Genomic DNA, 27,367 nt, shown 5'->3' with positions numbered 1-27,367 from the left:
TTCTTCCAGTTAAGAGATCCAGAAACAAAAAGCGAAAATCCTAGAGGACTAGGGTTTTGGTTAATTGGGGAAAAAATGCCAAAAATTGGCCGAGAACAGGGAGGGAAAGTGGTCGCGGGAGTTGAAATTTTGGGAGAATTCAAGCATACAATTTTAAGAGTTGTTTTAGTAGAAATAGAATGAATCTCCCACTCGATACTCCCCGTTGTTGGGAAAATACCATATTTCGAAAGGAAAAATTACAGCGGAGGCTTTAAACTTTTCAATTTGTTGCAAATTAATTCCAACTTTTTATGTTTGCATTCACAGTCCCCAACCTTTCACGTTGATTAAAGTCGGAGGACACTGGACAAAATCCGTACATTAATCCGTTAGTCAACACAAAAATTAAAAGTTTAACTCAACTTGACAAATAAATAAAGGGTAAAATTATCAAATCACTATCTCCACTTCCCCTCCAAAATCCCTACTGTTTGTTTTCCTCCTTTTTTTGTCCTAAGTAAAAGACAATCTGTATAAAGAAAGGATTGAAAGAAAATATATGGCCATCGCTGACAAAGATTCTCTCTATGAAGACACCGACAACAAAGAATCAAGACTACTCAATACATTTGACTGAGCATGTTAATTTCAAGATTATAAATGTAGTTATACAACATTCGCCTACTAGATTTTTGATCAATTATCTTTTAGGCTATGTTTGATTGCACCCCAATTTCATGTAAAATGAAAATTAAATTTCATTTTTCTAATTTTTTATTGTTTGATTGGCAAAATTTTTCAAAAATTCGAATTTCGCCTTTTATGTCACCTAAGCTAATCTCCATATTTTCCTTGAATTCCAATTCTCACCATTTGGTGAGAATTGAAATTCTCGGTTACTGTAGCACTTTTTTTTTAAATTTTTTTTCGATTTTTTTTTTACAATGAAAATAAATTATAAAAATTATTGTAAAAATATATTTTCCTTTAAATAGCAATTTTCATGTAAAACAAAGTCAAACGAACATCAAAAGATGGATAATTTTTTTGAAATTTTTGCTTTTTTTTTATGTGTTGGCAATGGAAACAAACTTTATCTCCAATACCAGTAAAATCTATCTCTTTAATTGATAATTTTCATGTAAAACAAAGTCAAACGGACATAAAAAATACTTTTATTTCAACATTTTCCACATGAAAAATTATCTCAATCAAACACAATAATTTATAATTTTCAGGAAAACAATTTCTAAACAATTCTATTTCCTGGAATTTGTTTTCAATTCAATTCAATTCCCTTGAAAATAATATTACACGTAAATCGAATTAGTGGTTTTTGACAAAAATTGATAAAATATATGGTCGAAAAGTTGATAAAATTTGTGAATTTCATAAAAGGGATGATTAAAAGTAATTACTGATTTTGCTTAAATTTCTAGCTCCTTTTTAATTTACACAAAATAGGACTAAGTTTAGGAACTTTATTTCAAGTATCATGTTATTTAAAAGGCAACGAAGTTGATATTTGATTAATCCGTTTGGTCTCCATTTTTTGGTAATGAAAATGGGAGGAATAGTATTTTTTTTTTTTTTTTTGAAAATTGAGTGGTTAAAAAAGAAGGAAAAATTTTCGATTTAGGTGTAATATTATTTTATGGAAGATTGTGTGGTTAAAAATAGGAAAGAGAAAAATAGAATATAATGAAATGTAATTTATTTTTTTATTTATTATTATTATTTTTTATATCCAGGTATCTCACCTTTGCCAGATTAAATCCTGGACCTCTAGCCGCCAGCCCCCCTTTAAATAGCAAATCCTAGACCTCTAGCCACTGGCCCCAAGAGAATCCTCATCACTGCGTTGATCAGGAATCGAACTCTCCACGCTGAGATTGCAAGCCCGCCATAGTGATTGTTCCACCAACTCGGATGTGCCCTGGGGGGCTAATGCAATGTAATTTAATGAAGACCAAACGGGGACTAAGTCGAAGTTCAAATTTCATTTTTCATTTTTTCTTTTTCCTAGTTTAAATTTTGGGTCAAATTTGTTCGAGTTTAAATAAAACGTCATTTTTTGTCAAAGATGTTGTTGAGATGATATCAGACGAAAAAAGCTTCTTTAATCTTAAAACAACAGTAAAATTAAAATAAGGAAAAAGGGAAAACTTTAGGTCATTAATTAGATGTACTTTAAAAAAAACATCTATGTAATATTTAAGAATTAAATATTTGTGCATTGAAAATCTACAGCTTTATTGACATTTGATGATGGGTAAAAAATTGTGCCATCGATTGTTTTAGGGCCAGCCTGGTAACGATTTTTCCTCCCAAAAAATTAATTTTTTGATCGTTATTTTACTATTTCAGTCGTTATATTTGACTTCTTCTCATACAGGTGGACCCCACTTTTCTTCTAACGGTCAAAAAATCAATTCTCAAAATCACTACCTAACAGGGCCTAAGTGTATTTAAAATCAATGGCAAAAATATTGGGATCTCACATACTGTCAATCAAATTATACCTGTAGCAAAATTGAATTTTTAAAAGGGAAATCAACGCATATGGCCCAAAACATTTGTCCATATCAACAACACTATGCTCCTGTTTGGTCCCCATTTTGTGGTAATGAAAATGGATAGAATTGTGCTTTTTTAAAAAATGAGTGGTTAAAAAAGAATGAAAATTTTTCGATTTATATGTAATATTATTTTATAGAAGATTGTGTAGTTGAAAATAGGAGAGAGAAAAATGAAATGTAATGTAATAAAAATTAATGTGGGCTATATGTACAGACAGATTTGCCATATAGATTTTAAAAATGTCAGATGACAACATTTTCACTGGGGTTTAGCCAAAAATTAAAGATAAATTGTTCAATAGGTTGCTACCATCTCAGCCTCGTACAAACAACTTTATTCTATCCATATTATGTTTTGATCCAAACATTCATTAATTTTGAAGAAATGCTACACGTACATAATTATCTACATAATGGTGTTCATAATTACATGTGGTACTGAATCCAACCTATAATTCAAATCTCACACTTGCACATCAACAACCGGATAATTACCATATCATATTATGGACACCATTATGTGCAATAATTATGTACAAGTAGAATTTTTCTTAATTTTGCGCATAGACATTAATTTCTCTAATTTTAGTTTCAATTAAAGGGCACACATATCAAATGTAAAATAAAATAATTTAAAAGAAAAGAACTTACAAAAATGCCATCACTTTCTTTTACCCAACCTACGCCAACCCTCGTCGAGAAGGAGCCTCTGAATAGCGTAAATTTTGGGTGCATTTTAGTGGTAGAAACCCTAATTTCTTCTGCAACAACATTGGTCCAAATCATTGTCGATAATTTAGTGCTTGCAGTTTCGGCTCTATTCTTCAATATCTATGTCTTGCCGACAATAGGGCCCTATATTTTGAAACTTTTTACAAAGAATTTTAATATAATTAATTATAAAGAATCTAATACGGACAATTAAGTCCCAAAATTTGAAGAGGAAAATACAAGATGTCAAATTTCAACATGTAATACAAGTGAAGTTTAGCAAACAAAATTAGGACGGGATATGATCCGATTCGGTTCAATTCTAAAGAGAACCGAATTGAACTCAAAATTTTTGGATATTTAGTATGTGGAATATTCGGGTCAAAATTTAATTATAAAACCGTTCGGGTTCGATTCCATTCGGATCCTATGTTCCGTATTATAATTAAACTTTTTAATATTTACAAAATTACATTAATTCAACTAATGATATGTTCAATCTTAACTCTTACAAAATAACATAATCCAATTTTATGTGTCTATTGCATCTCTCTTTGCTGAGTTCTTCATAAATTTGATCGTTAAAATTACAGGAAGACGAAGATAATAAACTCACAATAATAAATGAAGGCGTTGTCGAGTTTCAATTCGATTTATTAGAAATGGCTTTACGCTAGAGTAACAGATTTGTATAAAGCTTGGATCAATTTGATTAAGTTTGCTTTGAACTGAAAATTAGAAATAGAAAAAATCATATATTTGTGTTTGAACTAAATTAATTAGTTAGCAAATTTATTTAGAAAAATAAAATAATTTGGCTTATTTGAAATAAATTAATTAAAAAAATTAGGGTTTTTCGATTCTTCGTTTCTTGATCTAGAATCGAAAACTAAACCAAACCCGTTTGTTCTCGATTCAAATACCTATTCCGATATTTAACTTAAGAAAAATCGCTTGATTCAGAAGTTTATCCAACCCTAAACAAATTTACAATGCAATGGCAAATGAGTATGTCATTTCTTTAATAATTTTCTCACTACAACTATTTTAAACAAAATTGAATATGCATTTGAGTGATTTATGTACAAAATTTAATAATGTTGACTGCAAGAGATTGTGTAACAAAATAATGAAAATGAAGGTCAAATATACTTTACTTTTATATTAATTCATAAGAAGTTAACATACAATTAATAAGTATGCACACGGACGAAGAATCATTAAATTTTAAGTATTTTCAACAAACATCTAAAAAGACTATTATCATGAGATTAAAACAAAATAATAACAATAACAACCTATATATCCTGTAGTATATGTTTTAAAGATAAGGGAGAAAGAAAGAGACCTCTAATGTTGTAACAATGGTAGTGAGGTCATACCAATCTGTTAAATTGAAGCTTTGTTTGGTTTCCCTTTTTTGCAAAATACATTTTTTCCTCTTTCGTTTTCAACCACATATTTTTTAATAAAATAATATTATATGCAAATTCAAAATTTTTTCTTATTTTTTAATCACATTCTTCATCAAATCATTATTTTAAAATGTATTTTTGCCAAAATAAGCATCAAACTGGCTTCGAATCTTCAAATTTTAATTCAAATGGAGATAATTTATTTCTAAATTTCTAAATAGTGTTATTTACAGTCACTCACTATTGCAGTCGTCCTACGTAGCATATATGCGACAGTTAGTGATTTGATAAATAAAGCAATAAAAAATTACTACATTAATGCATCAAGTCACTAACCGTCACATGTATGCCACGTAGAGCGACTGTGTCGGTGAGCGGCTGTAAATAACATTACTATTTATTTCTTGTTGGGTTGAAAAAAATTATGGTAGATGAGTGGAATTTGAAGAGACAAAGAGACATTTTATTTGGTTAAGAATAAAAAAGAAATGTTTGGAAAATAAAGTGTCAAATTAGTCATAGAGAGAGAAAGTATTGTTTGTGATATATTTATATAATAAATAAATGTAGATGATAAGTTTTATCTCATTTATATATTTTTTAAAAGGTTTTTATATTTTTAATTTTTATTAATTTATTGTGTTTGCATGTGATAGTTCTATTTTAAAGAATTTTATAAATATAATTTTCGTTTTTCTTCAACCAAACAATTAACTTTATATAATTTGAGGCCCTCACCAAAATGGAATTTTAAACGATCGCTTATCTCGCCTATAGTCGGGGCCGCCACTTATAAGTATATCAAAAAGTTACAAAGTCACCTATATTAACTTTACAAACCATTAAAAATAAAAAAAATAGAAAGAATGAAAGAAAGATCAGATTGCATGAATTTGATGATGTTCATAAGAAAGTTTAGCTAAAAATGGCTTAAAATACCATATTCCACTTTGAAGAGTTCTATAAATGAATAGAACGAAATGAAAATTGTAGCCACGATACCAAATCTTTTCGTTTATTAGCATATTTGATCCAAATCTTTTATTTGCGCCACCGAAAGCACCAAACCTTTAAAAATATCTCACTTGCAGTCCAAATGAATGGATCGTTAGTTGATCAAATATAAAAATGACAAAATAGCAACTTTACAAGTTTAACATTAGATAATTAAAAAATTTCAATACAAAAAGTGCTACCACTATTCACCCGTTCCTTCAAAACCCCACCCCTCGCCCACCATGAAAACCAGCCACCAACACCATTATCGCGTAGCCACCAGCCACCATTACCATAGGTTTCTTCTCCTCATCTTTCGAACCTGACTCCTATGCTGCCACATTCGGACCGAATTTACAATCTGAATCCAAATCGAAAACCCAATTTCAATCCCATTCTCCTCATATTCCGTAAAAATCTTAGGAAGTAGATACGGAAGAACGATAGAAAATCTTGTGTCTTTATTTATGTATACAAGTAAGAATTGTGTTGTCTATTTCTGTGTAAATTAGTAATATTTCTGTATACAAGGAAGAAAACCTTGAGAATTGTATGGGAAAGAATGGTAAGAATTAGTTGCAACATTGAGTAGCAGCAACTCGTGTGTTTATTTCTGTGTAGGTGTACGTGTTGTTGTGGTTGGTGGTGGTACGTTTTGAGATGATGGTGTTGGTGGTGACTGTGACGATTTTCAAGGCGGGGGTGAGGGTGAGGTGGGTCAATGAAAGAGAAGGTGAACAGTGGTAGCCCTTTTTTTCTTATCTTTTTTTCTTATTGAATTTTTTAAATTATCTTAGATTAAAATTTTAAAGTTACCATTTTGTCCTTTTTATATTTAATTAAATGAATAGAATTCATTTGGACTCCAAGTGAGATTTTTTAAGGTTTGGCATCTCTAGTGATACAAAGAAAAAGTTTGGGTCAAGTTTGCTAATAAACGACAGGTTTGATACCGTAGCTACAATTGTCCCCCAAAACTAATAAAGAAGAAAATGCAAATCTACGTGGTTCGACAATATTGTGGCAAAGTTACATCCACGAGAGAATGAAGAAGAGAGGAGATTGTATTCATTTGCATATGAAGTTTGCAGTAATATGTAGACATGTTACATCAAGTATTTGCTTTAATAAGGCATTAAAGGAAAAGAAATAAATAACCATAGAAATATTTCAATTGTGATCAATAAAATTATCCACAATATATTCTTCGATATTTGCAAATATCCTCAAATATCTCTCTTCTCCCACGCTTCCCCTCAAGTTGTTGCAAAAATCTATGGAGCCCAACGTATACAATATTTTATAAAATTTGGTAGTGGATAAGCCTTAAAAAAAATGCTAATTGTTGACTACTACAAATAAAATGAGTGTGAATTACCTTATCTTGTACTTGTTATCATACAAAATAACAATCAAATTCAATGTTTTTGTCCTCCCATGAAAAATTAATTTTGAAGCAATATGGTTAGCAGGTTGATTATTATAATCTGTGTGGGTTAATGAAAATAAATGTACTTGATAAAAATGTAAGACAAAAAATTAAATGTTTTTCAAAACAAAATGTGATAGTATTGTGTCCGTCGCACAACAAGTCGACATGTCGTATTATCTTGTTTTCATCAACTAAAATATGAGGAGGGATAACATAGAATAAGCTAACGCTCAATAAGCAAACCCCATGCATATAATGAATGCTTATTATACACATGCATTATTTTTAAATAAATAGTCTTCTTAATATTTATTCCATTTTCTTTCATTTTTTAAAAAACTTTAATATTAATACCGTGATCTCACTTAGTGTATCACTTAGTCAATCAAAATGTAGTGGATAATTATTATTTGTAACCCGATTTATTCTATCGATAATACCGCAAAACATTTAATATTAACTTATACATTAAACATTGGTCAGGTGTGTTGTCCGCCATGCCCTAGTTTGCTTAAATTTTTAGCCCCTTTTTAATTTACACAAAACAAGACTAAGTCTAGAAACTTTATTTCTATTATCATGTTATTTAAAATGCAACGAAGTTGATATTTGATTAAGTTCGAAGTTCAAATTTCATTTTTTTCCTTTTTCTAGTTTAAATTTTGGGTCAAATTTGTCTGAGTTTAAGTAAAACGTCATTTTTTGTCAAAGATATTATTGAGATGAAATCATATGAAAAAAGCTTTTCTAAAATTAAAAGTACAAAAAAATTAAAAATAAGAAAAAAAACGGAAAACTTTAGGTCATTAATTAGATGTACTTTAAAAAAAACATCTATGTAATTTTTAAGAATTAATATTTAATGTACAGTTTTATTGACATTCAATGATGTGTAAAAAATTGTGCCATCGAATGTTTAAATGTTGTTAAAATCAATGGCAAAAATATTGACCACCTCACATTGTCAATTAAATTATACTTGTAGCAAGACTGAATTTTTAAAATGGAAATCAACACATATGGCCCTAAACATTTGTCCATATCAACAATACTATATGTACAGAAAAATTTGCCATATAAATTTTTAAAATACCAGATGACAACATCTCATTGGAGTTTGGTAAAAAAATTAAAGTTAAATCATCCAATAAGATGTTGTCATCTTAGTCCTGGACGCTGTCATGTATAATTCATCTGTACAAGCAACTTTATTTTGTCTAAACATTCATTAATATTGCACATAGACATTAATTTCTCTTATTTTAGTTTTGATTAAAGGTAGGGTTAGCGTCGGGGTAGATTCAGAGAGAGGTGGGCTCCCCCGCCTACCAAATATTTTTGCACCCCGTACCCGCCCCGTTACTCATTTAAGGCAAGGCGGGGCGAGCAGTTGTCCCATTTACGTACCCATTTAATTTTTTTTATATAATTTTTGATACTTCATTTTATTACTCCTATCCATTAAAGTAAGACAATGATATAATTATTAAAAATTTTAATTAATTAATTTATTTTTAAAAGTTAAATTATTTGAATATATTTGGTAAACTAAGATTTTTATTGTTTTTCATATTTCTTAGATAATCTTAGTTACCATCTTTGATTAGAATTAATGAAATTTTATGGAGTTTTTCATTTAACGTATTGAATTCTTAAAAAAGGGGAGGGGGGACCCGGTTACCCGTACCCCCTTCAGGGAAGAATTCCTACCCATACACAATTCAATTACCCGATTAAGTGGACAATCCCCCACCCCTTTTGAGGCGAGCCCCGCGGGCATCGAGTTTGATGGAAATTTTTGTCATCCCTAATTAAAGGGGCATATATATCAAACATGAAATAAAATAATTTAAAAGAAAAGAAAAGAACTTACAAAAATGTCATCATTTTCTTCTACCCAAACTGCCGCCAACGTTGCCACCATACACTACCACAGTCAGGAAGGTACCCTTGAATAGCGTAAATTCTAGGTACATTTTAGTGGTTGAAACCCAAACTTTTTCTGCCACCGCTTTGATCCAAATCATTGTCGATAATTTAGTGTTCGCAGTTTCAACTCTATTCCTCAATATCTGTATCTTGCCAACAATAATGTCCTCCTTGCCGATTTTACGATGACTAGCAAACATTCAGTACTATAGTAAGTACATCAAAAAGTTACAAAAGTCATCTATATCTGGTATTAACTTTACAGACAATTTTAAAAACAAACTCAGATCAGATTGCATGAATTTGATGATGTTCACAAGAAAATTAAGCTAAAAATGTCTTGAAATATCATGTTCCACTTTTAAGAGCTCTATAGATGAATAAAACTAAGGAAAAATTGCACTCATTGTACCAAACATTTTGTTTATTAGCAGACATTATCCAAACCTTTCATTTGTACAACTAGAGGTACCAAACCTATAAAAAAACTCACCTCGAGTCCAAATAAATGGAAACCATTCATTTAATCGTTAATTGACCAAATATAAAAATGACAAAAATAGTAACTTTACAATTTTAAATTAGATAATTTAAAAAATTCAATACAAAAAAAAAAAGAGAAAAAAAAAAAGAAAGTGTTACCACTGTTCACCCCCTCCTTCAAAACCCCATCCCCATCATGAAAATCAGCCAACAAAACCATTATCACACTGCCACCTGTACAACAGATTTCTTCTCCTCATCTTCTGAACCCGACTCCAGTGCTACCACATCCTGACCGGATTTGCAATCCGAATCCAAATCGAAAATCCAATCTCAATACCATTCTCCTCATTCTCCGTAAAAGTCTTGGGCAAAGTACGATAGAAAATCTTGTGTGTTTATTTATGTATACATGTAAGAATCGTGTTGTTTATTTCTATGTATATTAGTAATAGGAAGAAATCTTGAGAATTGTATGAGAAAGAATGGTAAGAATTAGTTGCAACATTGAGTAGCAGTAACTTGTGTGTTTATTTTTGTGTAAGTGTATGTGTTGTTGTGGTCGGTGGTTGTTCGTTTTGAGATGACGATGGTGGTAGTGGCGGTAGGTAGTGGTGACTATGACGATTTTCAAGGGTGAGGGTGAGGCGAGGTGGGTTAGTGAAGAAGGAGGTGAATAGTGGTAGCCCTTTTTTTTCTTTTCTTTTTTTTATTGAATTTTTAAAATTATTTTATGTTAAAATTGTAAAATTATCATTTTGTCCTTTATATTTGGTCAAAATTAATTATTCTGGTCAATTAACGATTAAATGGATTCCATCCATTTGGACTCCAAGTGAGATTTTTTAAAAGATTTGACACCTCCGATGGCATCTCCAAAAGCGTATATGTCGCAAACTTGATTTTCAAAATTCAAATGGCGTCTTTAGGACAGCCTTAGTTGGAATTCAGTCAATATACACTGATGTTTTAAGAGCTTTAGTTCACAAGGATTCAGGAAGTTTGGAGTTAGTTTGCATACTCCTCACCATGTCCATTAAGGTTTGATTTCTTCTTTCTGCTACACCGTTTTGGTCCCGAGAACTATGCATGTTGTATTGGGCAACTATCCCATGCTCTTAAAGCAACTTTGCAAATGGACCAGGTGCTTGTCCATCCTCGGTTTATCTACCGTAATATTCTCCACTCTATTTGTTCTCACAATGTTAATTTGCTTTCCACATTGTTTCACTATTTTGGCCTTAAAAACTTTAAAGGCATCTAGTGCTTCATTCTTGTTATGAAGCAAGTAGATATACATGTATCATGAATAATCATCAATGCAAGAAATGAAGTATTTCGAACAATATGAGTCCATGTCTGGACCACAAATAACTGAATGTATGATCTCTAACATATTTGTACTCTTCGTAGCACTTTTTTTGGACTTGTTGGTCTATTTTCCCTTAATGCGGTTTGCACAAGTGTGGAAATTTGTAAAATCCTAAGTACTAAGTACTCCATCATTTACTAATCTCTTAATCATTTCTATGGAGATATGTCTCAATCCTTGGTGCTACAATATAGAGGAATCTTCATTCATAACATATTGTTTCATACCAGTGTGAACATGCATAACATTATAAGTAGTATTATTTTGCAAATTAATAGAGAAAAGACCATTAGATAATGTACCATTCCCAACACAATCAGATTTATAAAATAAACTGAAGGATGTTTCTGAAAAATTAAAGGAATATCACAAAGGTACAAGTCTTGAAACTGAAATCAAATTCCTAGAAAAACTTCGAATATAAAATGTCTTTTATAAATTCAAAAAAAAATCATTGCTTAAAACTAAATCGCATGTTCCAACAGCCTCCATATGTGAGTGCATCTTGTTTATTGAATAAATGCACTGCTCACTTTCCACTAGTTTCCTTAGGTTTCGCATACCCTGCAAGGTATTTGAAATATGGATTTTATAACCAGATTCAACCCACCATGTTTAATAAATAACATCAACCATATTAGATTCATAGTAGACAAATGCAGTTGGTTTACCTTACTTCTCAAGCCATTTTTGGAACTTGGCGTAATCTTTCTTCATTCGCCCTCCTTTTTGCAGAATAAGTACTTGGCTTCTTTTTTTATTCCACCTTGGGATGGTATTTTACCTTTCCCTTTCTTTTTGGCTTGGTTTTCATCATTTCCTTTCTTTGCCATCAATGCACTTTCACCATTATCAATCTTCCTTCTTCCTGAACACACATGACCAGAAGTTCATTAATTGACCACTTATCATTATGTGTGTTATAGGATATCTTGAAGGGTCCATATTATTGTGGAAGAGTGTTCAAAATGTAGTGCACAAAAAAAAGACTCAGACACATCAACCTCAAGAGTCTTCAATTGAGCCGCAATATCCCTCATATGCATAATGTGCTTACACACACGTCTCACAGTAGTGATTCCCATGGATGAAAACTTCATAATCAGGGTGCTATCAAGTTAATGTCTTGACATTTTTATGCTCTTCGATGGAACCACGAATACCAGCAGAAATCTTGGTCTTTATAAACATTACGCTGAAGCGATTGGATCGCTCCATTGTTTATAAAGAGCAATTTAATCCGGAGTGCTAGTGGGAGTATTTTTGGTTCGTCTTTCCTGATGGCATAATCAATGCTATCCACCCCAAATGAAGGAGATACTCTCATTCCAGATTTTATAGTTATCATCCTTTAGTTCGGGATTATCACATTTAATATCAAATAAATTCGCAGGTTGAATAACTATATAAAAATTAAACATACAATACCAATGTAAAATCATGCTTCAAAAATATGAATCTAGTGACGTAAAACTTAATTGTGGGCCAAAGTCCTACCCAATTAGATCCATTAATAACTACATGAAAAAACTATCAAATTATGCTCATTTTCCTAATTTCTATGGGTAAAATAGGAAATATAATTTGATATTCTATCCTAATTAATGATACAAATATAATAAAAATTCCTGTAGGATAAAATCTATTATATTCAATATGACTAACCACAATTAATGTTATAATATGATCCTAAAACAATTAATCTATAATTTTGCATAATTAAAGATATTGTGGCTACTGTCTAATTAATTAAAATTATATTGATCACTCAACATTTAATTTAATTCACAAAATATGCTCATATAAATTGCACAAAACCATAAACAATATGAACACAAAAATTAAAATTTTAATTTACTAAATTATTTAACTCAATATTGCATGTATGACAAATAAAAAAAATTATATATACAAAATAACAAAAATAAATAATTTTAGCACATAAAAGAAAACCACAAAACACACACATACATTAAAAAAATACCTGCTGAACGATCAGATGATTCTAGAGTTATTGCTAAAGATATTAAAAATATTCAAGTTCAGAATAACTATACAAATGTTATTCTTCAATCCATACATTTCCAACTCAACAGAATTGAAATTAATTCTTATTCAGAAGCCTCTACTCTTCAAAAATATTTCAAAAAACTATAGATCAAACTTTAATCAAATTTCATGAAGTTACCCCTCAAAATAAAAATAAAAATAAAAATAAAAATAAAAATCTCAAAACTGATATTAATATTCTCAAAGAACTTGCTACTCAGTTATCAAAAATTTTAGGTCTAAAGGTGTAATTGGCGATTCTGTGGACAAAAGGACTAAATTGTAAATTTGTAAAAGTCAGGGACTCAATTGTACAATGTTATAAAAGTCAGGGACTTAGGGTACAATTTAGCAAAGTTGTGTGGTAGGGACTAGGGTTTGAATGTGTGGTTCAAATCAAGGTCACGGCGCCGAAAGTTCGCTAGTTGTTCGCCCTGCCGCCGCTCGAGCGAGAAAAGCAGAATGGACGTCCCTCGCTCGCCACTCGCTCTCCGCTCGCTTTTCGCTCAAGCGACGGTGTTATATGAAAAGTCGGATTTTGGCTTTTTGGAAAGTTTGACACGGCCTAGAATTCTAAATTGCCCCCAACTATAAATACAAAGGCCGTGAACGAAAATAAGGGGTTGCTTCATTGTGCTTTCATAGTAGAACACATTCATATCATTGTGAAGAGATACAAGAACACAACCAACTGGAGAATTCATCAATCTTCTTCTTGTGATCCGAAAACCAATATTTGAGGGAAAAACATCAAGTTTTTAAAGATAAAACACCGGTACTTCTTCATCTATTGAGGAAGGGACTCTTTCAAAGGGTGATTGAGGGAGGTGGACAACAAGCACAGGAATTGGACAAGAACATGAGGTTCTTAGAATTTCACTTGGTGATACAATCAGCTGAAGACCAGGAGGCTGTATTGGACAGCAGATTGGGCTGCAGGAGGTAGATCGGAAAGCTAACAGAAAACTAGTAGTATCTACGACAGTAGATCGTGAGACCGGAGCAGCAGGTCTGACTGGGTACGGAGTTTAGCAGAACTTGTACTGGCTGAATTGATATAGTGGAACTTACTGGCTTGGTCTCGGAGTTTTACCCACGTTGGGGTTTCTCCGTCATCATATCGTGAGTTGTGTTTTGCATTGTTTTATTTACTTTACGCAAATCGGCAGTTCAACATAGGAATTAACTGGACTATATGTTTAATCACCTAAACAATTAATTAAAGTGACTTGTTGCTTTGATTAATCAATTCTGCAGTGAGGTCGAATAATAAATTGATTGGAACGTAAACTTGGTAATATATAAAACTTGAATTTGATGTAACATAACGTTCTCCGTGAATTTCCAAGTGGTTGTAGAACGTTCCTAGAACTTTCAAGTGGTATCAGAGCCTAAGTGCGAATCCTGACCTTACATTAGTCTAGATGAGTATGTCATTGAATGTGCCACCCCACTTTGATGGGAAGAATTATACGTATTGGAAGGTGAGAATGAAGACGTTTTTGAAATCCTTAGATGAGCGTGTTTGGCAGATTGTGGTAAATGGTTGGTCAGCCCCTAGTACCACAATAGATGGTGTAGTCACTCCTATCCCTGTCGAGAACTGGTCTAGAGCTCAATTGGATAGCTGTGATTTAAATTGCAAAGCCCTCAATGCCCTATTTATGGCAGTTTCCCCCGAGGATTTTAGGAGAGTGTCCATGTGTGAGGTAGCAAAGGAAGTTTGGGACATTTTAGAAATCACACATGAGGGAACTCAGGCAGTTAAGAATTCTAAATTGCAGATGTTGGCCACTAGGTTTGAAGAGATTAGAATGCGAGAGGATGAGATGTTTGATGTATTCTATGTGAGTTTAAATGACATAGTCAATTCATCCTTCAACCTAGGTGAGAAAATCCCCGAGCCTAAGATAGTGAGAAAGATTCTTAGATCCTTACCTGAGCGTTTTAGGCCTAAAGTTACGGCAGTTGAGGAGAGTAAGGACATATACACTATCAAGGTAGAGGAGTTAGTTGGATCCCTCCAGACCTATGAATTGACCTTAGACAATCCCGCTAAAGAAAAACCCATAGCTTTGAAAACCGCTAGGAATATTCGGATGGAATCTTCTGATTCTGATTCACCCAATGATGAGGAGATGGCCTACCTAACTAAAACATTTCGAAAAATGTTTAGGAATAAGAAGAAGTCTCAAGAGAGACAAAGAGGTGGTCCGAGTGAATCTAGGAAGAAATCCAAATCCGTGAGATGCCATAACTGTCGCGGTTTCGGTCATGTGAGGAATGAGTGCCCTAGTGCTAAGAGATTTGAAGAGAAGGCTATGAATATTACTCTCACTGATGATGAGTCTAGCTCGGACAATCAGAGTGAGAAATCTACCTGTGAGGAGAGTGAAAAATATGTGGCCTTCGTTGCTAGGGGTAAAAGTGGATCCGAACAAAGGAGTGATAGGGAAGATGACTTAGATAGTAGTGAAGAATCTGGTGATGAGAGTGGAAGTGAGCAAGATCTAGAAACAGTCTATGATAGGATGTATGAGGAAAGCCTCAAGATCTTAGCCACTAACTAGACAATGAGCAAGAAAGTGAAGGAGTTTAGACTAGAGAAGGAACAGTTAGAAGCCCGGGTTAGTGATCTCACCAGTAAGAATGAGATGTCCTCTAGGAGAGTAAGTGAGCTGACCATTGTGAATGAGACCTTAGCTATTCAGGTTAAACACATTAAGAGTGAGCTAGAGTTGTCTAGGTCTCAATTACTTGCCTTTTCTAGCAGTTCTGAAAAGCTAGATAATATTCTAGGTATAGGCAAGCCGGCTGGTGATAGGAGAGGTCTAGGTTTTGATCTAAATATTGCTAGTACATCACAGACCACCTTTGTTCGTGCTACTGACCAGCCAAACATGGTGACTAACCCAATATCAAATATTGTGGGATCTTCAGGACGTAGGTCTACCAGATGTCGTAGGACCCGTTGGCTTAGGAATAGAAATCAGCGTAAGCATATTATAGGTCCTAGGTTTGCCCCTACATGTTTTCACTGTGGGGAGTTAGGTCATCCACCCTAGATATCATCAGTACCTGAACAATAAGAAAGACTTGAGCCTGAAAAAGAACAAAAATTAGGTGTCTGTTGGTCAGATTGGATTCCTTGTTGATCAAGTGAATCGTTTCACTCAATTGGTGACACAGCTGTCTGGAAACAATCTCCGTTCTAGACAGGTTTGGCTGAAGAAAAGCGATCTCCCAAATTTGGTTAGAGATCGCGGTGCTCCTACTTGATTAGGTATTTTTGATGCATGCTTGGTTCTTGATTGATATATAATTATTGCATGCATCACATGTATATTGTTTGTTTTTGTTTTGTTGTTTTTCATGCATGTGCATTTTTACCTACGAGTTTTGGCGCATGCATGTTTATTTTTTTGTCGTTGTGTGCTTGACTCTATTTTAATTTGTGTGTGGAGCATTCATTTTAGGAAAAGCAGAAAAACACAAAAACATTGAAAAATTGAAAAAGATGAAAATAATTGGTTATGGAAATTTCTACAGCATAACACATGACTTAGAGCTTGTATGTTGTATCATGTAGGAGCTAAAATTGATAAGCTGTGGAATAATTTCCATTGCTTGGTTAGGTCTAGTTGGATTAATATGTATAAGTGTCTTCATGTACCATCTGCACTGCACACACTATGAATTTGTTAGTGGGATACTACCGCGTGTGTGAGATTTGGGATGGCTGTCACATGTTGATGGGGTGACTTTGAACATGAATTGACCAATTTTCATAGACCTTAACCCAAAAATTTTCCCCAATTTTAAATGCTCATATCTTAATGTTCTTTTTCGGGGCCTATTTGACTCAAGCAATTAAGCATGCGGGGTCTCTTAAAACCTGGTGCCTATGGTCAACTGACTTGGGCTAATTGGCCTAAAACTTGCTACATGGGTCATCTTAGTCACCTAATGGAGAAGACCATGCACTTAAGATGAAAAATTAATGTGCTGGAGAAATGAGAAAAATATGATGAGCTGAAATACTTTGAAAAATTGAAAAACAAATAAGCTCATAGTAAGGGGGAGATAAGTAAAAATAATAAGTATAAGTCCTATTACGCGTTACATGGTTTGACTCTCATTAGTAGGAGAACATACTTATTAGCAGTGATTGACATGTCCCTTCTCACAAAATTAAGGTTTGGAGTCCTACTTGCGTTGGATCAGTGACACTTTACATACATGAGTCACTTATATTATTATTCCATTTTGAACTGAACTAAGTATGTAGGGAGTTATACTACTTGTTGATTTTGCTTTTACATGCTATCAATTGCATTTTTGAGTTATTATGTGCTATTTGCTCAGCTTGTTCTTAATATGATTCCCTTTAGCATTTGTGACAAAAAGGGGGAGAGAAAAGTATAACTGAGGGAGAGAAGAGAGAAAAAAAAACATGTAAAAGAGCATACACATAAGGGAAGAGCTACTGCATTTGCAATGTGCACATGATTTCATTTATTGACATTACTTGCATTGCATTGCTATGTTTAAAGGTCGTTGGGGAGAGACATAGATACATTTACCTACTGCATAAAAACATGAAAGCTTGCAGTAAGGGGGAGCGTTGCATTGCATTTCATATCACATCCATCTGCTTGAGTTTTGATATTTAGTGGCGTTGGTGTCTTGGTTGGTGTTTTAATTGGCATCAATATCACGTCTCAAAGTGTTGTATTGATTTGTGATGAAGAGCTTTAATTAATTTTTATATTTCTTGTATCACGTGCTTTTACACTGGGAATATAAGTTTATGAATTTCAGAAAATAGGTACCCAAAAGAATGCAAGACTCAATGACTGAGTTTACTAGGTAGTTTAATTTTTGGTTGTCAAGTCCTGACTTCATTTTATTGTCCTGACTTTATTTGTAGAGTTTTGTCACAAAATGTCAAAGAGGGAGTTGTGTTAGGTCTAAATGTGTAATTGGCGATTATGTGGATAAAAGGACTAAATTGTAAATTATTAAAAGTCAGGGATTCAATTGTACAATGTTATAAAAGTCAGGGACTTAAGGTGCAATTTAGAAAGTTGTGTGGTAGGGACTAGGGTTTGAGTGTGGGTTCAAATGAAGGTCGCGGCGCCGGAAGTTCGCTAATTGTTCGCCCTGTCGCCACTCGAGTGAGAAAAGCAGAATGGACGTCGCTCGCTCGCCGTTCGCTTTTCGTTCGAGCGAAGTCCCGTCGCTCGCTCTCCGCTCGCTTTTCACTCGAGGGACGGTGTTATATGAAAAGTCGAATTTTAGCTTTTTGAAAAGTTTGACACGGTCTAGGACTCCAAATTGCCCCCAACTATAAATACAAAGCCTGTGAACGAAAATAAGGGGTTACTTCAATGTGCTTTCGTATTAGAACACATTCATATCATTGTGAAGAGATCCAAGAACACAACCAACTGGAAAATTCATCAATCCTATTCTTGTGATCCGGCAACCAATATTTGAGGGAAAAACATCAAGTTTTTAAAGACAGAACACCAGTACTTCTTCATCTATTGAGGAAGGGACTCTCTCAAAGGGGGATTAAGGGAGATGGACGACAAGCGCAAGAATTGGACAAGAACAGGAGGTTCTTGGAATTTCACTTGGTGATGCAATCAGCTAAAGACCAGGAGACTGTATTGGACAGCAGATTGGACTGCAAGAGGTAGATCGAGAAGCTAGCAGGAGACTAGTAGTATCTACGGCAGTAGATCGTAAGACTGGAGCAGCAGGTCTGACTGGGTACGGAGTTTAGCAGAACTTGTATTGGCTGAATTGGTATAGTGGAACTTATTGGCTTGGTCCCAGAGTTTTACCCACGTTGGAGTTTCTCTGTCATCATATCGTGAGTTGTGTTTTGCATTGTTTTATTTACTTTACGCAAACTGGCAGTTCAACATAGGAATTAACTGGGCTGTATGTTTAATCACCTAGACAATTAAGTAAAGTGACTTGTTACTTTGATTAATCAATTCCGCAGTGAGATTGACTAATAAATTGATTGGAACGTAAACTTGGTAATATCTAAAACTTGAATTTGATGTAACATAACATTCTCCGTGAATTTTCAAGTGGTTGTAGAATGTTCCTAAAACTTTCAAAAAATATCTTCTTCCTCAACTTTAAATAACATCAATACTATAAATGAAATTAGCCCCCAGGGCACATCATTAAGTGGTAAAAGGGGAGGGTGAAAAAATCCAGCTTTGCTTGAGGCTGCCACATCAAGGGTTCGAATCCTGAAATATGGATTTGGCTCTTAGGTAAGTGCAAGTGTACAAGCAGCCTTCCACCTTGTACCTTTGGAGGCATAACCTGCGATTTACTTCCCTCACGATGCTCCAGGGCAGGGGCGGTGGGAGACCCTTAAGATTGGGGTTCAACCTTTTTTTAATACTATAAATGAAATTAAGTCTCAATTTATTGATAGTGAAACTTTTCATATCAATAAATTACACGGTTAAAATTATAAATATTCAAAAATCCCCTCATATTATCCTAGAAATACTCCTCCTGATTTGCTCTTTGAAGAAAAGAAAGATAAACCATTAGCATTTGATGGTATGGGTATTACTGAATGAAATTTAGATGATTTAACTGAATATCAAATTATTCAATTCATTGAAAGAATGAGTATTTGCTATGATGCTTATATCACTCAATATGATCCTCATTTTGAAACTACAAATAATCTTACAAAGGGATTTTCTGGCCAATTAAATAATTTTTGGTTCAAATATCTTAATGAAGGAGCAAAAAATCAAATTGCTGCTACTAAAGAAGATGGTACAAGTGATAGTTTTATTATTCTTGCTTATAGTATCATCAAACATTTTGTTAGTACTCCAACAAATGTTTTTCAAAGATATTATGATATTTTAATGAATTTAAATTGTCCTAGTTTACAAGATTTTTGTTAGTACAAGGATATGTTTTTAACACGAATATTAATGCGAAATGATTGTAATCAATTTTACTGAAAAGAAAGATTTTTATATGGACTTCCAAACTTTTTTTTAGAAAGAGTCAAAAATTCAATCAAAAAGGAAAACAATAATACTATTCCTTATGAAAATCTTACTTTTGGAGAACTAGTCAATTTCGTCAATCGAGAAGGATTAGCTCTATGCAATGATTTAAACTCAAATTTGATAGTCATAAAGAACTTGGATCATTTTGTGAATAATATGGATTTGAGAGAATAGTTCCTCCTTCAAAAACAAGAAGAAAAAACTTTCCTAAAATAAAATTTTACTCTAAAGAAAAGAATTTTCAAAAACCTTATTCAAAAAAAAATTCTAAAAGAAAAAGTTTTCAAAATCCTCTAATGTTATTTGTTGAAAATGCAAAAAACCAGGACATTATTCCAATAATCCTTTAAAAGGGAAAATAGATGATCTTCAAATTGATGAAGATATCAAAATAGAATTTCTCAATCTTATCAATTATAGTTCTGATGATGAATCTATTTCTGACTTAGAACACGTTTATCAATGTCAAGAAGATTTTGGTGTTGAAACTTGCTCAATTCATCATCTTCTTCCTCTAGTCAAAATAAAGAATTGTGTGGTTGTAAAAGTAAAACCATAAATGTTCTTGCTAAAAAAGAAGAACTTATTAAAGAAATTATTGATCAAATTGAAGATCCTCAACTCAAAAATAAATTCAAAATTTTTTTACCCTCAAAATCTTCTCCTGAGCCCTTTAATATTCAAACTATTATGGATCGTTTTAAATGAGAAACTTCAAAATCCTGTAATTCTAATTTAAAATTAGAAATCAATTCCATGAAATTTTAGATTTTTATTTTTGAACGTCAAATGGAAGTTGCCGTTCTCAAAACTAAAGATTTAGAACATGAGTACATTCACAAATCTAAATCTAAATCTAAATCTTCCATATTACCTTCCGATTCTTCCTCTGAAGAAAATACTCCTAATAGTCATTCAATAATTCAAATCCTCAATCTGAAGAAGAAAATATTAATGTTATTAATCGAATTCAGCTTCAAAAATGGTATTACAATATGACTATTACTGTCAACAAAGAATTCAAATTCATTTCCATAGTATAAGGGAAGGACTTATTCCTACAAAATTCTTTGAGAAAACTATTGAATGTCTTTATGGTGCTAGTGGTGAAAAGCTTAATATTCAATATATACTTTCAAAAGCTTATTTTTGTAATTCAAACATTTGTTTTAAAAATATATTTTATCATCTAAAAGACCTTGACCAAGAGGTAATTCTTGGAATTCCTTTTATAGTTAAAATTACCCTTTTCAAGTTAATTCCATAGGTTTAACTACAAATATTTTTGGACAAGAAATAGTTTTCAAATTTACAAACCTCATTCTTATGAAAATGTAGATTCCTTAAAAGAAACATCTATTTCAAAAATTATTAATAATATTAATTTCAAAAAGAATCATATTAGATTTCTAAAAGAAGAAATTAAGTTTCAAAGAATTGAAGAACAATTGCAAAATTCTTCAATTAAAGAAAAAATTTCAAATTTTCAGAAACAAATTATGCTTTATAGGATAGAAAGAAACATGTTATCTCTCTTCCTTACAATTTTGATTTCATGAATCAAATATTTCTACAAAATCCTGTCCCATTCAAATGAGCAAAGAACTCTTAGACCATTGCATCAAGGAAATTAAAGATTTACTTGATTAAGGTCTAATTCAGCCAAGAAAATCCCCTTGGAGCCGTTCAGCTTTTTATGTTAATAACTTTGTCGAAATCGAACGAGGTGTTGTTCCACGTCTCATTATCAATTATAAGCCTCTTAATAATGCTCTTCAATGAATTAGATATTCATTGTCTCAAAAGAAAGATTTGCTAAATAAATTATATAAAACTGTTATTTTTTTAAAATTTGATATAAAGTCTGAATTTTGGCAAATTCAAATTAAAGAAGATAGATACAAAACTACTTCCAATGTTCCTTTTGATCAATATGAATGGAATATTATTCCGTTCGGTCTAAAAAATGCTCCTACTGATTTTCAAAATATTATGAATGATATTTTTACTCATTTTTCAATTTTTTTGTTTATACAAATGATGTTCTTATATTTTTTGAAAGTATAGAACATTTCAAACATTTAAATGCATTCATTTATGTAGTCAAGAAAAATAGTTTAACAGTTTCTAACAAGAAAATAGTTCTTTGTGAAACAAAAATTAGGTTTCTAGGACATAACATCAACTTAGGAATCATTACTCCAATTCAAAGAAGTCTAAATTTTACTGATAAATTTCCTGACGAAATCTTAGAAAAATCTGGACTACAAAGATTCATTGGTTGCGTCAATTATGTGCTATATAAGGCTGATATGTGCCTCTCTTTTTAAAAGACTACAAAAACATCCTGATTGATTGAGCCACAAGCACACTCTAGCAGTGAAAAAAGTCAAAAGTACTGTCAAAAGTATTTTGTGTCTTTTCAAGAACAGTCGGTTAGGTTTCATAGTAGAGTGTGGACCGACCCTCAAAAGAATTATTCTACCATAAAAAAATAGATCTTATCTATTGTATTGTGTATTTCAAAACTTCAAGATGATTTAAATAACAAAAAAATTATTTTGAAACTAGACTGCAAAGCCACCAAAGACGCTTTACAAAAAGATGTAAAAAATCTTATTTCAAAATAAATCCTTGCTGGATGGTAAACTATTTTGATTTCAAAATACTATATATACAAGGAAAATCAAATTATCTTCTAGGCTTCCTCACAAGAGAGTTCATAAAGAATAGAGATAGCTGTAAGAATATTCAAGAGAGTTTTTGAGTGATTAAAAATAATATGGAGTTATCTTCCTCCAAAACTAAGAAGATATCAACAAAGCCCTTATTATCAATTGAAGATTTTATTCAAGGTTCTCATACACCTTCAAATACATCTCAAAATGCATCTCAAAAAACTACCTTAGCTTCAAAAAACTCATTTCAAAATACTCAAACCCAAAAAGTTTTTAAAAGAAACTAAACTCTCAAATTTCAAAAAAGCCATTACCAAATATGGTAAATTACCATAAATAAATCTTCAAAATGCCTTTCATTACTTTACAAAAACCCTTCATTATCCTGTCTTTGAGATAGAATCATCCTGGTCACAGAAGTATTTAACACTTGAAGACTGTATCAATAATATCTTTCCTCCAAATTTACATTTTATGCCAAGAGATCCAAGAAAAACAAGTGATAATTGTAAAGCAATCCCCACAAAATCAGGATTTGCTATAATATCTCACACTCCAAACCCTCAAAACCCAAAATACATCGATTTTTCAAAAAATTCAATTCAAAAGGTATTGTCTTATGAAGACCGGGGACAACATCCATGGGAAGAGAAAAGAATCAAATCATTAAAAAATTTATCAGTTGATTGTTTCAATTATTTTGATTACAAAGATGCATGGTTTAATGTTTTCTATTTTAGATCAATTATGCATTTTTAGTTTATTCTTTTTAATCAAAATTGTTCAAATAATTTTCCAAAATTTTTTCAAACTTGGTTTGAATATTTTGGACTTGATGAGACGATTTTACACAGTCTTACTCGCCAAGGTTTCGAACACTTCAAAAATGAGGCGAAGACATTGTTAAAGTCTCAAGAATTTTTTTTATTCCAATTCGTTCTTAACTTCAAGGTATCTTCAATTTTTTGTTCGGATTTTCAAGTGGTTCAAAGAAATAATTCAAATTTCTGCGTAAAAAAATGTGCGCAAATTCAAGATTAAATGGTGGTCAAAATCTCATGAAACTAATTGCTGTCTAAAAGCTGTTAATTCGTGGATCCAAGAACAAAAGAATATTGGACTTCCAAAACTTTCCAGAAAAGATCATGAAATAAAGGTTGATTTTCGCATTAAAAAATCAAGATTAGTTGCCATGATCTCTCGATGCAAGACTCCAGAAGTGTTAACAATAATATCAGAAAAAATTGCTAACTTAGCTAAAGTCTCTTCAAGAAAATCAAAATCTATGAAGGAATCTTCATCTCAATCAGATTCAGAATCAGATCATGCTTAAAGCAACGGTGATGATTGTTATGGACTTGATATTGGTGAATTAATTGCTCAAGAAAATCAAAAGAATTCAAAATAATTATATGGACCTAGATATTTGGACGAATTAAGACAATTTAGGGTTTATAATTCAAAAGATATTCTTTTCAAAATGTGTCTGCCACCACAAAAGTTTTTCCTGCCAGCAAAAAAATAATAATAATAATAATAATAAAAAAAAACTACTTTATTAAAGTAACTTTAATAAAGTTAACTTCAAGTGAAAGATAAGATCAAGTAGAGAAAAAGAAATAGGAAATCCTTATTCTTCAAGATTCTTCAAGCAAAATGAAAGAAATTTTCAAGTCCGAAACTCAAGACTTCAAGTATAAAAGCAGACGAAAACTCAAGATCTCCTTAAGTGTGCTTTAGCAGGAGATAAAACCCTTCAAGAAACTTTGAGGAAAATATTTGTATTCGTAAATTTTCGATCTATATTTTCAATTTGAATTTCGTATTTTGATATTGTAATATCAAATTTGAATTTCAATAAAAGTATTCCTTCAGTTCAAAATTTTGTTTACTTTATTTTTACTCTATCACTTCTACACTATATACCCTGGGCCTATTTGGTATCAGAGCCACATAAGTGAGTGAAGTGAGATAATAGTAATTTTTAAAACAAAAAAACAAAAAAAAAACTACTTTATTAAAGTAACTTTAATAAAGTTAACTTCAAGTGAAAGATAAGATCAAGTAGAGAAAAAGAAAAAGGAAATCCTTATTCTTCAAGATTCTTCAAGCAAAATGAAAGAAATTTTCAAGTTCGAAACTCAAGACTTCAAGTATAAAAGCAGACGAAAACTCAAGATCTCCTTAAGTGTGCTTTAGCAGGAGATAAAACCCTTCAAGAAACTTTGAGGAAAATATTTGTATTCTTAAATTTTCGATCTATATTTTCAATTTGAATTTCGTATTTTGATATTGTAATATCAAATTTGAATTTCAATAAAAGTATTCCTTCAGTTCAAAATTTTGTTTACTTTATTTTTCCTCTATCACTTCTACACTATATACCCTGGGCCTATTTGGTATCAGAGCCACATAAGTGAGTGAAGTGAGATAATAGTAATTTTTCTTTCAAAGATATTTTCAATATGAAAAACTTGGTTCAAACTTAGATGTCTACTGAATAGCGTTGGTCAGCCCATGTTGTCGAAATAGGCGTGTTTAGGGTGGTCCCGTTGTAGGCTTGGAGGAAGTCGGTCTATTCGATTTGCATTGCGTTTGATTTGGTAAGTTATTATTATTTTTCTTTATTCATTTATATCTTTAAAGTCAAGTTGGTTTAGGCGATCTAGTAATAGATCTAATAATATTTCAAATATTTTTCAAAATGAAGAAGAATTAGATCAAACATTTGCATTTGCATTTGCATCTGCATCAAATTTGTAGTTAAACCTATGGAATTAGCTTGAAAATGATAAATTTGAACTATAAAAGGAGTTTTAAGAATTACTTATTGGTCAAGATCTTTTACAAGATAAAATATATTTTTAAAATAAATATTTGAATTACAAACATTAGCTTTTAAAAATTTATATTGAATATTAAGTTTTTTACCACTAGCACTATAAAGACACTCAATAGTTTATATTGACCCGATTGTGATCCGAATAGAAACCCGACGGCTTCTTCACCTTCCAAACACAAAAATATGTTTCAAACCCAGAAATGTTAGAGATCCAATTTCCTAATGATTCCTAACCTTATTTTTCATTGAAAACATATGAAACAAACATGGCAAATTTAAAATAAAAATAAAATTTTGAGAGAGTAAAATGAGCAAGGCAAAGGTAAACAAGGCTATGATAACGATTGTAAGAAAAATTTGAACAATCTAAACATGCTTCAATGGTCTAAAAAGCATATATATCAAATGCAGAATAAAATAGAACCAAAAAGACATACCTCCCGCACACTTAAGGCTTAAATGAAGAATTTATTTTCGGATTTAGGTGCTTTCAAACCTTTCTTAACCTCAATTAGATGGCGTATTTTGATTTTAGGAGATTGGAAGGCTTGGAAACTCAATCAGTGGAAAAAATTGAATATATAGACTCTGTCCATCATAGGGTCGTTCTCAACCGAGCACAAATGTGGGGAGGAGTTGGGACGTGATTTTGAACATTGTTCACGTCCTTGATAGGTGGAAAATATGGACCACATCTAGATTTGGTTTGTTACCAAATTATCGATCTTCACAAGGAAAAAGAAAAAATTAACAGATGGATCACTTTATCAATGAAATCTGTGTAACCTCTTGATAACTATCTCCCAATTTAATGGCATTTGATTATGTCCGTTAAATCCTCAAGATTACAACTTGGAACTCTTCTAATTCCTACCTCCTTCATCATATCTCGCGTCGTAGAAACTTCTTTTAAAAATTTATATTGAATATTAAGTTTTTTACCACTAGCACTATAAAGACACTCAATAGTTTATATTGACCCGATTGTGATCCGAATAGAAACCCGACGGCTTCTTCACCTTCCAAACACAAAAATATGTTTCAAACCCAGAAATGTTAGAGATCCAATTTCCTAATGATTCCTAACCTTATTTTTCATTGAAAACATATGAAACAAACATGGCAAATTTAAAATAAAAATAAAATTTTGAGAGAGTAAAATGAGCAAGGCAAAGGTAAACAAGGCTATGATAACGATTGTAAGAAAAATTTGAACAATCTAAACATGCTTCAATGGTCTAAAAAGCATATATATCAAATGCAGAATAAAATAGAACCAAAAAGACATACCTCCCGCACACTTAAGGCTTAAATGAAGAATTTATTTTCGGATTTAGGTGCTTTCAAACCTTTCTTAACCTCAATTAGATGGCGTATTTTGATTTTAGGAGATTGGAAGGCTTGGAAACTCAATCAGTGGAAAAAATTGAATATATAGACTCTGTCCATCATAGGGTCGTTCTCAACCGAGCACAAATGTGGGGAGGAGTTGGGACGTGATTTTGAACATTGTTCACGTCCTTGATAGGTGGAAAATATGGACCACATCTAGATTTGGTTTGTTACCAAATTATCGATCTTCACAAGGAAAAAGAAAAAATTAACAGATGGATCACTTTATCAATGAAATCTGTGTAACCTGTTGATAACTATCTCCCAATTTAATGGCATTTGATTATGTCCGTTAAATCCTCAAGATTACAACTTGGAACTCTTCTAATTCCTACCTCCTTCATCATATCTCGCGTCGTAGAAACTTCTTCCCATTTAATGCTACAACATAAACTTTAACTAGCAACATGTAGTATGAAAAATTATGAGGATCTTGCTCA

The 27,367-nt window shown here is 32.1% G+C and overlaps 1 protein-coding gene across 1 annotated transcript in view; it reads right to left on the bottom strand.

Annotated features, from left to right (window-relative positions):
- Positions 1-9,879, bottom strand: part of LOC111371176 (heterogeneous nuclear ribonucleoprotein 1-like) — a 15,829-nt gene extending 5,950 nt beyond the window's left edge. The window contains exons 1-2 of the mRNA XM_022993081.1: positions 9,868-9,879; positions 9,762-9,818 (exon numbers count right to left, since the gene is read on the bottom strand). Of these exons, the coding sequence (XP_022848849.1) occupies positions 9,762-9,818; positions 9,868-9,879 (69 nt within the window). The remainder of the gene's footprint in view (positions 1-9,761; positions 9,819-9,867) is intronic.
- Between the last annotated feature and the right edge of the window lie 17,488 nt (positions 9,880-27,367).

Source organism: Olea europaea, chromosome 22, assembly GCF_002742605.1.
Source record: "Olea europaea var. sylvestris chromosome 22, O_europaea_v1, whole genome shotgun sequence".
Taxonomy (NCBI): Eukaryota; Viridiplantae; Streptophyta; class Magnoliopsida; order Lamiales; family Oleaceae; genus Olea; species Olea europaea.
The sequence above is the reverse complement of the archived record's forward strand: the minus strand, read 5'-3'. Positions and strand labels throughout refer to the sequence as shown.